Source organism: Artemia franciscana, chromosome 2 (assembly GCF_032884065.1).
Source record: "Artemia franciscana chromosome 2, ASM3288406v1, whole genome shotgun sequence".
Taxonomy (NCBI): domain Eukaryota; kingdom Metazoa; phylum Arthropoda; class Branchiopoda; order Anostraca; family Artemiidae; genus Artemia; species Artemia franciscana.
This window is the reverse complement of record NC_088864.1, coordinates 13,795,718-13,813,174: the sequence shown is the minus strand read 5'-3', so window position 1 is coordinate 13,813,174 and position 17,457 is coordinate 13,795,718. Positions and strand designations below refer to the sequence as shown.

The window sequence follows — 17,457 nt, the reverse complement described above, 5'->3', positions numbered from 1 at the left end:
GTTTTGACGTCACCTGATCCAGTTTTTTTCAGGTGACGTCACCTGATCCACAGATCCACAGATCCACACACAGACAACTTATTTTTATATATATAGATATGACATCAAATACTATCTCTTCAATTATACTATAGATACTATCAGTTAAATGAGAAATTATTTTTAGTTTAAAGTAGCAGCCGAGTGGTTTTATATTATTTTATTTCTACTAAAGCAATGTAACCTTCCAAAAAAGGCCATATCCTAAAGAGGATGTTCTCCCGTCCCAGGAAGACACCACGTATGGTGGCTAATTTATTACCAAAACAATTTTTTCATTAATACCGAAATACCAATTTTATTTACGTATTATTACTACCCCCCCCCCCAAAAAAAAGGAATAAATATAAGAACAGCTTATTTCAACGTAATCAAGCACCATATATATTTAATACTTACATACAAACATATCAAACAAGCTGAAATGACCAAAAATTTCAAATAATTAACATAATAGACTCATTAAAAAAATTACTTACAATTACTTTAAGCATTTTTTAGGTCCCTTTAAAATTATCTTGAGGTTACTTAAATACGAACATACTTTTATTATCATAAGATGGTACTACCATTGATTATATCTTACTTACCTGTTTGTAATATACAACAAATCCTTCAAGTTCATTAGCAGGATTACTTATGAAAGTGATATACATGTTATTGCCAGTCGAATAATAGTCGCCAATTACCTCTCCACTTAAGCTGGCAATGATTGGAGAATCTTCACTAGCACCATCATAGATCTGTAAATAAAAAAAAGTATTTACAATAATATTTTGCTGTTTACATAATCCCCAAAACGCTTGCACAATAACTTGCTTAGGCAAATGTATGTGTAAGAAATAACAAGGATACAATGCCACAGCGCCAAGGGTAGGGAAAGAATGGATATACCTGTAATTTGAAAATCGTAGGTCTCCTCATGCATTCTTTATTTTTGAAGAGATAAACTGAAATTCTTCCTTTTTCCAGAATTTTTGACGGCTTTGATGCTGCACAACAATGGGTGGGTAAGCCAAAAAAGATTTTAATAGATTTTTTACGCATCTTTTTACCGCGACACGTTAGACACCACCAAAGTGATCATCCTTGGCCTCAAATAACACTTAATATACGAAGGGGGAGGGTAGTAGGCATTTAGATATGAAAAATCGAAAACATAGAACATTATTTAAAAGCACAGACTTAATCCTTAAGATAATTAATTTCAAAAAGCTTTTCCCCAAGACAAGTTTTTCAAAGATAAGTAAAGAGCTCCATTAAGCCAAGAATGAGCAAAAAATAGTTCAAATCACAATAAATAACCGAGTCAAACTCAAAACGAGCAAAAATTAACATGAACATGTCTGATAACCCCATTGCCATCTCAAGACCAGAACACAATTTGCGGTTTACTGAAAAAAAAAAAAAAAAAAAACACCAACAAACAAATGACCGTGGATTGTCAGTTTAATTGACATATAATACATTATTTCCTTAAGGTTTTGATATTTTTTTATTTATGGAAGTAAGAAATGTGAAAACATTTCAAACGTATTTTGTTTTCATTAAAGCACAAATTGTGTTTTGGTCTTGAGAAGGCTTGGGTGTTGTCAGTCCTAGGCATGTTAATTTTTGCTCGTTTCGAGATTGACTCGGCTATTCATTGTAATTTCTGTTTGTTTTTAGTTGCATTTATTTGTTGATAGCGACTTGTGGCAGTTTTACGATTGGAAGATGGTTTGACCTAATTATTGTTCATTCTTGGCTTAATAGAGCTCTTTACTTTTTTTCAAAAACTTGTTTTGTGTAAAAAGTTTTTTAATCTATTTCTGTTTGCTGTTTGTTGACATATTCTTTTTCATGGAAAAAACAATATTGTAAACCTTTTCAGTTTTTTCTACAAGAATTCATAGTATGAGTTGCTATTTGTATGCTGGAGAATTTTTTTTCAAAATTTTTCAATCCTGACACAAATAGTACAACTTTCAATTGAATTTCATAGCTTCTGAAGGTGACCTGAAAAATAAACTTAATGTCATTACCAAAAGATCCTAGCTATGCTCTTTGGCAACCTGTACAAACTTACACCCTTTTTATTTATTTAAATTGTAAGAGCAGAAATAGTAATAGTAGTATTCCCAAAAGTTTTAAATTGATACCTCCAGTCGTTTCGATACATTGCTACAGTGCCATTGGCAACCATTAAAACGGTGCCTTTTGATTCAATTTCCGATTGAATGAGCTGCTTTTGAAGTTTCTACAACAACAAATGGCGATCTCAAAATCAAAATCAGATGTATTTCGGGGAAATATGTGGTGTGGGGGTGGGGGACATCCACCTTTTGATCACTCTGAATTTTAAAAAGAGCACAAGGACTTCTGATTATCAATACATTTTGCCCCCTCCAAAACTTATACGATCACCGTTTCTATATGTACCTTATATGCCCCCAGGGCATAACTTACAACCCTTGCCCTAAGGGCTCTGGAGGGTTGTCATCCCCAAAGACATGATTTCCGGACCTTTCAATTACGCTTAACAAAATGTCTATCTTAAAATTTTGGTTGTATGTGCTTAGAGAAATGGTGGGCATGAGAAGGGGTTAGTTACCCTCGAATCACTTCCGACTATTAAAAAAGGCACCAACCCTTTTGATTTCCAATCGCATGAGCTCTTTTGAAGTTTCTAATACAACAAATGGCCATCTTAAAGTTTGTACCAGATGCATTTAGGGAAAACATGAGGTGTGGGGGAGGGTATCCACTCTCCGGTCACTCTGAATCTTAACAATGGCACTGGAACCTCGGATTGCCAATCCAATGAGCCCCTCCGAAATTCATACTACCACCATTCCGTATCTACCTCATATGCCCCCAGGGCAGAAATCACAACCCTTGCATTGAGGGATGCGAGGGGGTCGTCATCCTCAAATACATAATTTCCGGACCTTTCAAGTACGTTGAATAAAATCACTTTCTTAAAATTTTGATTGGATTTGTTTGGGGAAATGGTGGGTGTAGGAGGGGGGTTAGTTGACCTCCCATCACTTTCGACCATTCAAAAACCCCACTAGCCCTTTCAATTTTCAATCGATAAAGCTCTCTCGAATTTTCTTTGACAACAAATGGCCATCTCAAAATTTCTATCAGACACATTTCAGGAAAACACGAGATTTAGGCGGGGGTATCCACCCTCTGATCACTCTGAATCTTAAAATGGGCACTAGAAAGTAAGATTTCCAATCAAATGTGCCCATTTCTGAATTTTTAAGATCATCCTTTCTATATGTCCACAGGGCATAACTTACAACCCTTACCCTTAGGGCTCTGGAGGGAGGTTCATTCTCAAAGACATAGTTTTCAGACCTTTTAACTACTTTGAACAAAACATCCATCTGAAAATTTTTACTCGATGTGTTTGGGAAAATGGTGGGCGTCGGAGGGGGGTTAGTTGTCCTCCAATTACTTTCAACTGTTGAAAAGGACACTAGCCTTTTCAATTTCCAATCGAATGAGCCCTTTTTAAATTTTCTACGACAACTCCTTCGATACGGAGCACCCAGGTCCAAACAAAAAAAGAAAAATAATAATAATAATAATAAATAATAATTGTGCCCACATCGCTCTTTACTCAGGTAGCGGTATTGCGCTGCGTATGATCAAATTGCTTTTACTAGCCCTTAATATGATCCTCATATATGGCCCACTTATTTATCAACACTCCCACGTAAACAGGCATGAAGTGCAGCTGAAGCAGCTGCGGTAAGCCTCCATAAAGATCCTTGGACTTACACCATAGCTTCCATTTTTAAATAGATGGATAATTTTAAGGCCAAGTTGCACATTTAGAAACTGCCTTATGATAAGCCATTCTTTTTCAAAATGCCTTTTATAAGGGATCAACTTACGTGAATTTATAAAAAAGACATCAACACAGGAGCGATTTGTCTCTGAAGCTGTGTTGGATCACCCTCAACAAAGCTTAAAGTGGTCCTGCACTTTGAAAGGAGTACACCTAGTGTTTCTGACTAAGTATAATTGCTCGATGGCCCCTTTTTGTGAGATGACTAGGAATGACTAGGAATTATGAAGTCCCATTCTCTGCATAAATTGGGCTTATCTCTGACCCCCCTCCCCTTGGAGAAAGACACATGTCACAAGTTAGTGTAGATTCAGCAACTCCCTTCTGCCATTACCTTCATATCAAAGAAAGAAATTTCAAGCTTTTTTACTTGCCATTACCAAGCCACAAACCGCTGATCACAAAAAGAAACAACAAAAAAATTTTGGGCTCCATCGTTTAGACAAAATCCTTTGTACGTGCCTGGTTTATTAAAAGCTTGTTCAATTTTGAAATAAGACAGAAACTTACCGTCATTACATCTTCTGGGCTGGTTACAAACGATGTTACTTCCAATTCAATTGCAAATCCTGGTTGAACACTGATTCCCCAGCAAAGATTTGCGTCTGGATTGTAAGGGGACGGAAAATTTGGAGATGAAAAACCTCCTTTGTCGTCGGTCAACAAGTTTGGACAGATCTAAAAGTTCAAATTATAATTAAACATCCAGAGAAGCAGGATGGATAATGGTTTATACATTCGGCATGCAATTTGCCATCTAAACAGTAAATGACTTTAATCCCAAAAATTGATGATGTTTTACTTAGTAAATATCTTTACTAAAAGAATATTTCTTACTTTAATGCTTAAAACTGAACAACGAAAATTAAGGACTAAAATACAAGCTGACGTGAAAAATTATATTTCTAAAATGCGATTAATAATTGTACTCAGTAGGAGAATGATTTATCAATGTTCATTGTAACTTATGATTAACTCTTAATTTTAATTCCAGACCTAAGAAAAGTCCAATTTCCCCAGTCAAAAAAAATTGAAAATTTTGACTTAAAAATCAAATTTAAGGTTTCAACCCACCTCTTGATAGACTCTTCTGATGAACAAAAATAATTCTTGGATTTTTATTGACATTTGAGAAAATGTCAATAAAGATTAACTTCGATTGAACTTCGTCAAATTGGCTTCTAGTAGTATATCTACAATATTCTGTCAACAAATCTTTGTTGTAGTTCTAATGTAAATTCGAATTTTCAAAAAGAATGTCTTTTTATATAGTTCTGGTACAAATCCATTTTTCAGAGAGAGAGTTTTATTATAACGTACAAAATTATAACAGTATCAAGCACTCATATATTAAAATCTTAAGACAAGATAAATAAAAGTTAGGAAAATTGGCTTCTGAAAAGCTCATATATAATTTGTACTGTAAACAATTACACAGAGAAAACAGTTTATCGGCGAAAGTCTTTTTTACAGTTTTTTATATAAATTCAAATTTTCTGAAAAGCGTCTTTGTGTCCATGCGAAAAATTGATTGATTCAAGTAATTAGCCGCTAAAATTTTAAAGTAAGATCAATTTCAATTAAGCAAATTGACTTTTGAAAGGCTCAAATACAGTTTGTTGGTGTAAAAATTTAGTAACTGCCACCCACATTTTTAGGAAAATATATTGTTAATTTAAAAATATGAAAAACAGCTACATCTTCATATTTCTTCTTACATATTCTGTTGAAAATCCTAGACAAGATGTTATAAACTTTGAAAGTGGTGAAAATAAGCCACAAAAGTATTAAGGATCACCATGTCCAGTTTTCAAAAAAAAATTGAGTGTCCCATGAGAATGTTTCTTTTCCGTCCCTCAAATGTACACTCAACAGAGTCCATCGGCGTGTCCAAACGTCCCATGGGTTACAAACCTTCTCGCAGTAATGAGTTAAATTGCATGGTGACGCAGAAAACCATCGTGGGAGGATTCTCTATATGAGGACAAATGCGGCAGGGCGTAAGATCCACATCTATTGACAACGACATTTGTAAAGGTCTGCCTCGACCCTCTCGGGGTACTTGCAGAACTGGGGACCCTACGTTCAACTCTATTCCCACTTGAGGAGTGGCGCCCTTCCAGGGAACTATAGCCTAGGAATCGACACAGCATTCGCACGGGATTCTGATTAATGGATAATTCTTCTGGGCTTAGTCTGTTTGAAGGGTGTTTTTAGGCTGAAAATTCTCTTCCTAGCTAATTTATCTACTAGGAGTTGCCTCCCCGTAGTAGCATAATATTTGTAGGCATGAATACATAATGAGCCGTAGGTAATAGGCTTAGGAATGTCTGTGCAGGATGTCGGCTCCTGTTGATAGAAAACCGTGTTGTTGAAAAGATGTCCCATGTTAATAGAATACCAAATGCTGAAAACCATGTTGTGACTAAGATGGACCCGGGGTTGCACAAAAACCTCCATTTATAATGGATGTCCCAGGGACTTCTTGCTGTCTGGTTTAAAGCCAACTTAAGTCCTTCGGTGTTTGCTTGAGAAGATATGTTGATCACCGTCCTGCACTAGTGTCCGGGAGCATTGCTTAGGAAAAGCAAATAGCTTTTCGTGACGCCCAAATAATTTCAATGATTTAAATAACATGAAAAATGGAACTTGAAATGTTACGGCATTCAAAAATGACTATCGTGTCATTATTTTGACAGAAAAATTCAAACGATCCGAACTGGACTTAATCGGAGTTTCAGAAACTCATATCCCGGGGTAGGATAATTTGTGTACTCAGGCAGAAAGGATGGGGTACCTAGACAGGGAGCAGGGCTCATGATGAATAAGGAAGCTGCTAAGTCTTGTTGAAGCTGAGAAGGTATTAATAAAAAAATACTAATTGTTCATTTTATGACTAAAGAGTTCATGGTATCAGTTATAGTTGTACTAGCTGTTGGGGTGGCGGTGGGTGGGGTGGTCACCCCAGCACCCAGTCAGTGGGAGCGCTTCGCACCCCCCAAGCCCCCCGCGCACGTAAGTCGTTACGCGCCATATTAGTTACGCGCCATTGTAGTTGTGTCCCTGTGTCCCACCTGTGAATATATATATATATATATATATATATATATATATATATATATATATATATATATATATATATATATATATATATATATATATATATATATATATATATATATATATATATATATGTATATATATATATATATATATATATATATATATATATATATATATATATATATATATATATATATATATATATATATATATATATATATGTTTTTAACTACGTAAAACTTGCGAATATACAACATTCTTCGCTGTCCCATTGTCTGTGTATATAAATAGATTGTCAGGTTTACCGACTCTTGAACATGCAACATATAATTATCATTTATATATCCCCCCTGTTCCCCCCGGCGTCCCCGTTGTAGTTGTGTCCCTGTGTCCCGGTGTCCCAGTCTGTAATTTCTCATTGAGTGTCCCGGTCGTCATTTATATTCCCTGTGTCCCGGTCGTCATTTGTGTCCCGGTGTCCCGGTCTGTAATTTCCATTTGAGTGTCCCGATCGTCATTTATATTTCCTGTGTCCCGGTCGTCATTTGTGTCCCGGTTGTCTATGGGAAAAACAATCCGTATTCAGATCTATACCTCATTATTCTAATGATTGCCCTTGAGCTTTATTGATGGTGATTGCTAATCGAACATTCCCTGTGTCCCGGTCGTCATTTATATATCCCCCTGTGCCCCCCGGCGTCCCCTTTGTAGTTGTGTCCCTGTGTCCCGGTCGTCATTTATATTCCCTGTGTCCCGGTCGTTATTTGTGTCCCGGTGTCCCAGTCTGTAATTTCTCTTTGAGTGTTTTCTCTTTGAGTGTCCCGGTCGTCATTTATATTCCCTGTTTCCCGGTCGTTATTTGTGTCCCGGTGTCCCAGTCTGTAATTTCTCTTTGAGTGTCCCGGTCGTTACTTTACTTATATTCCCTGTGTCCCGGTGTCCCGGTCGTCATTTGTGTCCCGGTGTCCCGGTCTGTAATTTTGTCAGTTGACAAACATGACGTGAGTCGACAAACAACTTCATGACGGCATAATGCTCAATCCTTATAATGACGTCAGTCGACACACAAACATGACGTCAGTCAACACACACACACAAACAAATAACTTATTTTTATATAGATAGAAGATAGATAGATAGATATGCCCCTGTTGAACCGACTGACGGAGATACTGGTGACTCAGATGAATTTTACTTACAGTTTCCGGAGCAAATGGACAGAGTTCCATGTAGAAATATGGTGTTTTTACAAGGAGATTTGAACGCTCTGGTCTTAGAAACTGGGATACATTGTGTCTTAGCCTGGGTGATTTGGTTTAGGAAAAGAAAATACAAAGGGCTAAAGACTTATGAAATTTTGCAGGTATAACAATCTAGCTATTATGAATAAGATGTTTGGTCATAAAATGACCCATAAGTTGACATGGTGTTAATGTGATGATAAGACAGAAAACTTATTGATTCTGTTATAGTAAACCAAAGACTAGCAGGATCAATACAAGGTATCAGGGTATAAAGGAGTGCTGTTATGAATATTAAAAGTAAATATCACCATCTAGTAGTGTCTACGGTTAACTTAAAGCTGAAATTACAGAATAATAACTACGTGCCGGGAAGTTATGATGCTGGTAGTCTCCAGCATTTGAATTTGAGAGATTTCCAGGAACAGTTTAAAATACTGAACTTGAATCCTGAACAGAATACTGAACTTGACAGTTTTAAATTTGACAATGTGTCAGATGGTTGGAATAATTTTGGAAAAACAGCTTTTGACATCGCTGATGGTGTCTTAGGGGGGAAATTTAAGACTGCTGCTAGGATTATAAGTGAAAAAACTTCATGTTTAATAGAGAGGAGCAGGGGTTTGTACAAGGATTATCTGACCAATAGATCATATGGAATCAAAAGGAATGTAAAGAAAGTGAGAAAGCATAAGAATATGAACTAAGGAGCTGTGAAGTGGAGGCCATGGATAAATATCCAAGGATTTGAAAGATGCAGCTAGACGGCATATTAGTAAAATATTGTGCTAGCATGTTAAACAATTATTTATAAGGAAAGAATTAAAGAGGGTTGAGCGGAACATTTTGAGAATGTGCCAAGCCGAGACGTAGTTGCAGGATTTAATTTGCAGTAGTTGCAGTAGTCCTTGGATTTGAAGGAAGATTTGTTTTGTGAGGAAGAATTAGCGACAGTACTAAAAGGATTACAAATAATAAGGCTCCAAGTGTTGATGGTATGGTAAATGAGTTTTTCAAATATGGTGACTCTGAGGTTAGAAATTAGTTCTGGAGATTATGAATATGATTTTTAAAAAGGGGAAGTACCTAATGATTTTAGAAAACCTTAATCAAACCACTGTAAAGAAAGGTGATAAGAGTGTGTCATAATTGTTGAGGCATTAGTCTGGTCTCTTTAGGTAGCAAATTACTTAGTAACATGATACTTTTCAGACTCAGAGATGCTGTAGACAGAGATTTAAGAGAACAACAGTGTGGTTTTAGAAAAGGCAGAGGATGTGTCGACCAAATTTTAACCTTTAGGTTAGTAATTGAGAAGTGCCCTAGCTGTCAAACACCTTTGGTCCTCAGTTTTATAGGTTTTGAGTGAGTGTTCTCTTCTGTTGATAGAAGAGCTTTAACAAAGGTCTGACCCATGTATGGTATACAAGACAAATACATTAAATGATTAGTGATATGTACGAAAATAACACTGCTGAAGTTAAGGGAGTAAATGAGATTAGTAGCTGGTTTTGTATTAAATCAGGTGTTAAGCAAGGTTGTGGTCTATCCCCTCTATATGAGGCCATTTTGATGGACTTTGTCTTAAGGAGCACAGGAAAGGCAATGGGAGACCACGGAATCAAATGGGGAGGAAAAACTCTTCTGGACTTAGGTTATGCTGATGATTTAAGCATCCTAGATGAAAGTGTGAGCAAAAGCAAAGAACTTTTAGAGGTTTCGCGAGTTCAGTGTGCTAGAATAGGTCTGAAAATGAATGTTAAGAAGACTTAATGTTGGAAGGTACAGTGATAACAGTGGTCAAATCTGGCTTTGAAGCATGGGCGCTCTGAAACACGGATGAAGATTTACTAGATGTTTTCCAGAAAAATTGCCAATGGATTGTCTGGGTACCCGGCTGAGTTACAGTATTTCAAACTGTAGAATGTGCGGTAAATGTCTTTCAATCCATTTTTCTAAAGCTATAATGAAAGAGAGATTGAGATGACTAGGGCACGTCCTGCGGATGGAGGATGACAGATTGCTGAAGATTGTCCTTTTCGGCCAACCGTTTAGCTCTAAACAGAAAGCAGGTCGTAATCGTCTGGGGGTGAGAGGATGTCATAAAGAAAGATTTAAAGGAAATGGGAGCTTCATAGGAGGGTGTAAAGAGGGAGGCCTTGAATAAATTGCGATGGAAGAGGAGTGTGTGTAGCTGTGTTGGCCTCAGGCGGCTTGGTGCTGCGGTGAGTTGTTAGTAGTAGCCGTAGAATAAGAACTATTCTATGTTTCTTACAAGAAATGTTATTTTATTTTAAGGAATATTCCATCTATTTCTAAATCAATTCTAAGTAAACAAAATACCCAATTCATTTTCTTTTTTTATGCTGGTAGATAAATTTGAAACACCATAAGGCCATCTGTTTCAGTATTTTTCAAAAGCTATAATTAATTTAAATGATTATAATTTCCTTGTTTCTCCATTAAGTGGGACCTGTAACAACTCTTTTCTGGTATTTCCCTAAGTTTTCGTTGATAAACTTACTATTAAGTCCGATTACAATTTTTCTAATATGATCAAATCTATAAAAATTCGGGTATACTTCCATCTAGAAACATGAGTATAATAGGTCAAATGCTCATCATCAGCTAAACGGAGATCAACTGCCAACCAATTTGGTGGCAATGTTTTATTATAGACTGGTCAAATTGACGGTCTCTAAAATGTCATTTGTCAATCTCATGGCATAATTTGAATTTGTTATTCTTAATACAAATGATAGGAAGACAGGCATGAGAAACATAACTAAGGGTAACCACCATGATCTTCTATCAAATAAGACTACTGAGTTTAGACTTCTAAAACCATCTTTCGCAAATGCTGAAGGAAGGTTATCTTGGCTTTTTGGCTCTGAACCTTTTGTTTATTGATCACAAGCATCACAGAGATTTCAAGATCGGAGATTTTACAAATTCAGAAATTTTATTCAATAGAAAGCCGCTATCGGAGTTGGCATAGCATAAGCTAAATATTTTTTATAATTCCTTTACTGAACATTTTCGTTTATCATAGGAACACCGGATTGAGGTAGAGGTGCTAAGACCAGAGACTTACACTGGTGCACGGGGCTTATGGACCCGTGTCCCTTAAAATACCTATTTTTCATGATTTTTCTGTATGTCTAATATTTTGCATATTTCTGCATTTTATTGAATTTTTGTTCCATCTCATGAAATTTAGAATCCTGCTGGTGAAAAAAGAAATATTCTTACGCACCTACATGGCTGGATTCGGGATCCTTTGTCTGAGAGGACGCGGGCTCGAATCCCAGTGTGCCCAATTCTTCAGTTGGGACGGGGGTCAGTGGCGTGACTCTGTAAGCTTAGCCAGAGTCGACCCAGCTCTAAATGGGTACCTGGAGAAATCTGGGGAAGGTAAACAGGAAGGGTGTGCGAAAGCACAGGATGGCTGGCCCCCAACCCCCCATTGCACTTCCTGGCTGAAGGGCCAAGAAACGGAGATCAGCACCGCCAGTAGGGACTGTAAAGTCTAATGCCGTATCCTTTACCTTTTTACCTTACCTACATGAAACGAATTGGCACTGGACTTTTTATATCTATATTTTTTCAGGGTTTGCTCCAGATTATATTTGTATGTTGATTTTAATATGTTTTTCTTGCTGCAATCTAGTAAATGAGAATAATCTATGATAGATTAATGATAGCGTATGTTCCCCAAAGAATTTGACATAGTTTAACAGCATAAACTATTTACTGTAGTAAAAATTCTAAGCCATTCAACCTCAAAGAGTGTCTTTAAAAGTGACATTACTAAAATCAGACCGTTTCAACCAGTTATGGTAGGGGAGAAGTGTTTCAAAAACTGTCAAAGTAGAGCCAAAATCTATGTTTTTATTTGTCTATGACTCTGTTATTCAAGTAGCTGAGAAAATAAGAAACACTTACGGAGGCATATGCGGCACTAAAACCTCTTCCTCTTACAGATGAGTCAGTCACAAGCGCTACGTACATATTTGAAGAAGTTGAAGTTGCACTTAAAGTCGAAATATCTGGTTCACCAGTAATGCGTTCAAGAAGAGGTGCAGTAGACGAGTTTCCATCTCTGACCTAGGAAAAAGCAATCATAACAACTAACCGTCTTGTGAGTCACTAAAACGTGAGAACCTATTTAGGCCCATCAGATTTAGTAATTTGCTAAAAAGTCACTGCCTGCCAACTCTGGTAGCTAGAAGTTGTCAGAAAAAATAGTTACTTTTCAGCAGAACAGTCAGCTAGGATTAATTGCTTTCAAAACCAAAAAAGTATCTATTTGTTGCTTGAGTTCTTAGAGCTTAATGATTTTGTAATTTCTGGAAGTGCTCTTTTGACAATGAAATACAAATGTTTTAGTGGTTTTCGTAGCAAACCTGTTAAAAATCATTGGCTGAATTTCATAACCACAGCCACAGAGGCTTCACCCCATAGAACAATCATTACTCCCTCCCTAAAAGCGTGAGCATAAGTATACTCCCTCCCTAGAATCCCTAAACGTCTTTTAATCCTTAAAAGTCTTTCCTGCCCTTATTTCCTGCCAATATGTTGAGGAATCTGAAGTAGATTTTTAAATTACTTCTTCGTTGTAAAATGTCAATTTACTTTAAGATTTTTTTTCTTTTTATAAGCAACATTAAGGGGTGATTGAGGTGCATTTGGATCTTCTTGGTGGTTTTGGATTTTGACATCTAAACAGTAGTCAAACAGTTCGTGGTAACGAACTGTAGAAAGGAGCGACCCGGCTCAAGAGTAAACAAAACTCTAAAAAACGGAATTTTGATGCTAAAAGATACATCAAAAGAATCCAATTTTCATGCTGATTCTAAATATATAAGATTCATCAAATTTAGTCATTGTCATCAAAAGTTACGAGCCTGAGAAAATTTGCCTTATTTTGGAAAATTTTGGTCCTAGAATGTCGCAAGAGGACTCATTATAACGGAAATGAAGAGTTCTAGTGCCCTTTTTAAGTGACCAAAAAATTAGAGGGCACCTAGGCTCCCTCCCACGCTCATTTCTTCCCAAAGTCAACAGACAAAATTTTGAAATAGCCATTTTGTTCCGTATAGTCGAAAACCATTATAATTATGTCTTTAGGAATGACTTACTCCCCCACAATCCCTGAGGGAGGGGCTGCAAGTTATAAACTTTGACCAGTGTTTACATACAGTAATGGTTATTGGGAAGTGTAGAGACGTTCTCAGGGGGATGTTTTGGTTTGGGGGGCGGGGTTGAGGGGAGGGGCTACGTTGAAGGATCTTTCCTTGGAGGAATACGTCATGGGGGAAGAAAATTTCAATGGAAAGGGTGCAGGATTTTCTAGTATTACTATACAAAAAACAATGAAAAAATAAACATGAAAACGTTTCTCCAATTGAAAGCAAGGAGTAGCCTTGAACCTTCACCCCCTTTCACCCTTGAAACAAACGAACACAGATTATTACGCATATGAGGTGTTATAAAAATATTTTAGCATAAAGAGCGAGGTATTTAGGAGGAGATAAATATTTTTAAGTATTTAATGTATTTTTAGTAATTTCAACTATTTATTCTACGGCCTTTCTGATTCAGGGGTCATTCTTAAAGAATTTGGACAAAACTTACGAGTTAGTGTAAAGAGCGAGGTATTAACGAGGGTACATTTCCCTTGTATACAAAATAAAAATATAAGAATATAAAATTTTGTTACGTAAGTTAACTCTTAAGTTATGTATATTTTTTACTAATAAAAACCTTCGTTAAAAATTAAAAGTTCTAGTAACCTTTTTAAGTAACCGAAAAATTGGAGGGCAACTAGGCCTCCTTCCCCACCCCTTATTTCTCAAAATTGTCTGATCAAAACTAAGAGAAAGCCATTTAGCCAAAAAAAAAGAATTAATATACAAATTTTATTTTAATAATTTATGTGCGGAAAGCCAAAATCAAACATGCATTAATTCAAAAACGTTCAGAAATTAAATAAAAAAAAAGCTAGTTTTTTTAACTGAAAGTAAGGAGCGACACTAAAACTTAAAATGAACAGAAATTAATCCGTATACGAAATGGGTTGTCCTCTCCGCAATCCCTCGCTCTTTACGCAAAGTTTGACTCTTTGCCACAATTTTACTTTTTAAAACAATTAAAAGCTTTAGCGTAAAGAGCGAGGGATTGCGGAGGGGATAACCCATTTCATATACGAAGTAATTTCTGTTCGTTTTAAGTTTTAATGTCGCTCCTTACTTTCAGTTAAAAAAACTAGTTTTTTTTATTATTTAATAATGAGTCTTAAAGCTAAGATAAGACATGTTATCCATTAGTTGAAAACATGAGATTTCTTTTCGAAACCATTTTCCGACCGTTAGTTTTTTCTTGAATTCTGTTAATCTCAGATATGAGCTAAATTTGGAAAATTCCCGAATCTCGCGTGGTTAAACAATAAATCGAACTCTGGATAGTAAACAATAAAATAGCGGAGAAAGGATCAAACTTTCACTGTTTCAGGCTTAACAGTCTGTTTCAGGCCTAATTTCATGAATTAAATGAAAAATTGGAAAGAAATAGCCTTCATTTGTAAAACAAAAAGTAAAAAAATGTCTATCTGGAAATTGGGATGTACGTGGATATTAATCTTGAATAGGTAGTGGAATATATTGCAGGGAGGTGATCCATTTTATAAGAAAAGGGAAATATTTGAAACACATAAAAAAAAAAGAGTGATAATTCTAAAAGCCTTAGGAATTTCATGGTTTCTTCGATATGCACACCTGTATACATATATAACTGAACTATTTACATGTGAAATCAAATATGTATTGACAGGCACTTGTTTAGAGTTTGTTTCGGAAGCTTTCAAAGTACGGAGCCAAGTCTTTTAAAACATTATAGTAAAGGAGTACACACTTCTTAGCGATTTCCTGTGTTTTCCAAATTTAGGACGAAGTTCAAACTAGGTGCCACTGCCCATCCCTTCCCTCATGCATAGTCTTGTGCGCGTAACAGTATCTGCTGCTGTAAATAACTGTTTATATAGTTACTAACCTCTACATAATCGTTGTCAAGTTCGGTGCTGAAATCTGAGAACGTTAGTCGTATACCTCTGTCTGCATTTGAAGTAGATATAATGTACTCGCAGGTCACGTTAGATGGATATAGGTCTGGGTATCCAGGGCTGGTAAAATTTCCCTCATTGCCTGATAGAACTGATCCACACTGAAAGTTAAATTCTATTAATTTAAGGAGGATAAATATGCAATTTATGAAATTTTCAGCGAGTGTTTAGAAAAAAATCGCTGAAAATTTCCGTTTTAGGCAGGATCTTCTTCAAATAAGAAGGACGGTGAAGGGCTAGATATTTTTTCTCTTGGAAGGCAAAAAATAATGTATGACACTATTTCTGTAAAAAAAAAATATGCTGGTTCTACTCGATCACATCGTAATTTTTAAGGCTTACTGTCCCCGCCCCCTCAGCGTTGCCAATTGAGGAGGAGCAGGAGCAGATTTCTTACTTTGGATTTTGTCTTCTTCCTAAATCCTGAAAAATACTTTCCGGGGTTTTTACAATGAAAAATGCCTTTGCTGATATTGTTATTATAAAAATTGAAAAAGACTAAAATTTTGAATTATCGTTGACCCTTGTAACAAAACCTAAAAATTTATATGTCAAAAATTGAAATAAAACAGGTTTTTTTTCCTGAATCATAACATCGTAGGCAACAGTCTAACTTGTGCCGTCATCGGGGGCTAGTCAATTAGCCTACATGGCAGGGTATTCAAATTTAAGACAAATAAGATTAAACAAGAATTCATATTACCTCATCCCTAGGGTTTACAGACTTAACAATGACTTTTCCATTTGTCAAAGAAGCACAAAAGATATAAAAGGTTAAAGCTTTCAACATGTTTCTTGCGATATGTTTCTAAGAAATTGACTCGGATTCTCAATTCACAAGTCTTTATCACTTCTTATCATAATGAAGTTCAAATCAAATATTTTCTTGAACAAAATTTCTAACGAGTCTTCATCTATAATAAATAATGAGGCAAACAAGAATATTCCCATGAAGTTTCTATTTCTAAAAAGTTGCAATAAAGAAAGAGGAAAAGGTGTGAAGAGTTCACGGAAAAGAATGGAAAAGAATATTTTCATGAAGTTTCTATTTCTAAAAGGTAGTAAAAACGACAGGGGAAAAGGTGTGAAGAGTTTACTGACAAGAATGGAAAAGAATATTCCCATGAAAATTCTATTTCTAAAAAATAGTAAAAAAGAAAGGGGAAAAGGTGTGAAGAGTTTACTGAAAAGAATAGATTTTGGAGAATGAGACGAAGGATTCTATTTCGCGAGAGAGAAAAATATGGTATTACATAAAATGTTGGGGCTTGGGATGGGGGTAAGGTATTCTACATTGCTATTTAATTCACCTTTTCGTGATGACCTGCGTCTGGAAAAATACAACCTGTTTTCGATATATTCTGACTGCTTCATGAATCCGGGGCTATGAGTTAGCACAAGACCGTTCGTAGACATACGTAGACCGTACGCTGACCCCGCCGGGCTAAATAGTGCCTTTTTTTATTAGTATTTGAAAATCTACCCCCTCCTCAGAGTTACAAAGCACTTAGCAGCAGAAACTGTGTTAGAAAAAAAAATCAAGGACGGAGTTGCTACAGAAAGTTGCACTTAATCTATTGCTGAGTGCAATAATTGATACAAAAATTAGATGTGATCAACTAAAGAAGATGAAAATTCTTGCATAATACACATTGAGGTCTTGATAAAGTCTGATGCTGTTAAATAGTTTGATTTCATCTGTTTAAGTGTGATACGGACAAATTTATTTTACAATTTATTTTGAATTACAAATCAAACCTAGCGTTATAGGGCGAGTGTTGACACTTCTCAGCGTTGTGTGTCTCATGTTGTGTTTTCATTTAATTCTGAGAAGGGTCAACACTTGCTCTGTAACGTTAGGTCTGATTTGTCTACTTTTTTCAAAGTTTGTCTGCTGATCATTGTTTAGGTTTTTTTTTCTGTTATTCAAGGTGTGTTTAGCATATTCGATTCAAAATAAAAAAAAAACTTTAAAAAATAATAATTTTTCTCCTCTTTGAATTTACAGGATATGACGGATTTACAGGATGATGCTGCGAATTACTAGAATCAAACTTTTTTGGTTAAAAAAATACTCGTTTTTTATTTAATTTCTAAACTTTTTGAATTAATGCAGGTTTTGAATTTGGCTCACCATAAATGAATACTTA

The 17,457-nt window shown here is 35.9% G+C and overlaps 1 protein-coding gene across 1 annotated transcript; it reads right to left on the bottom strand.

The window, feature by feature from the left end:
* Positions 1-599: 599 nt before the first annotated feature.
* LOC136034253 (dorsal-ventral patterning tolloid-like protein 1) lies at positions 600-16,165 on the bottom strand. The gene is made up of 5 exons (XM_065715395.1): positions 16,011-16,165; positions 15,238-15,408; positions 12,133-12,294; positions 4,394-4,561; positions 600-782 (listed from the first exon to the last, which is right to left on the bottom strand). The coding sequence occupies exons 1-5, from the start codon at positions 16,095-16,097 to the stop codon at positions 615-617; spliced, it is 756 nt and encodes a 251-aa protein (XP_065571467.1). The 5' UTR covers positions 16,098-16,165; the 3' UTR covers positions 600-614.
* Between the last annotated feature and the right edge of the window lie 1,292 nt (positions 16,166-17,457).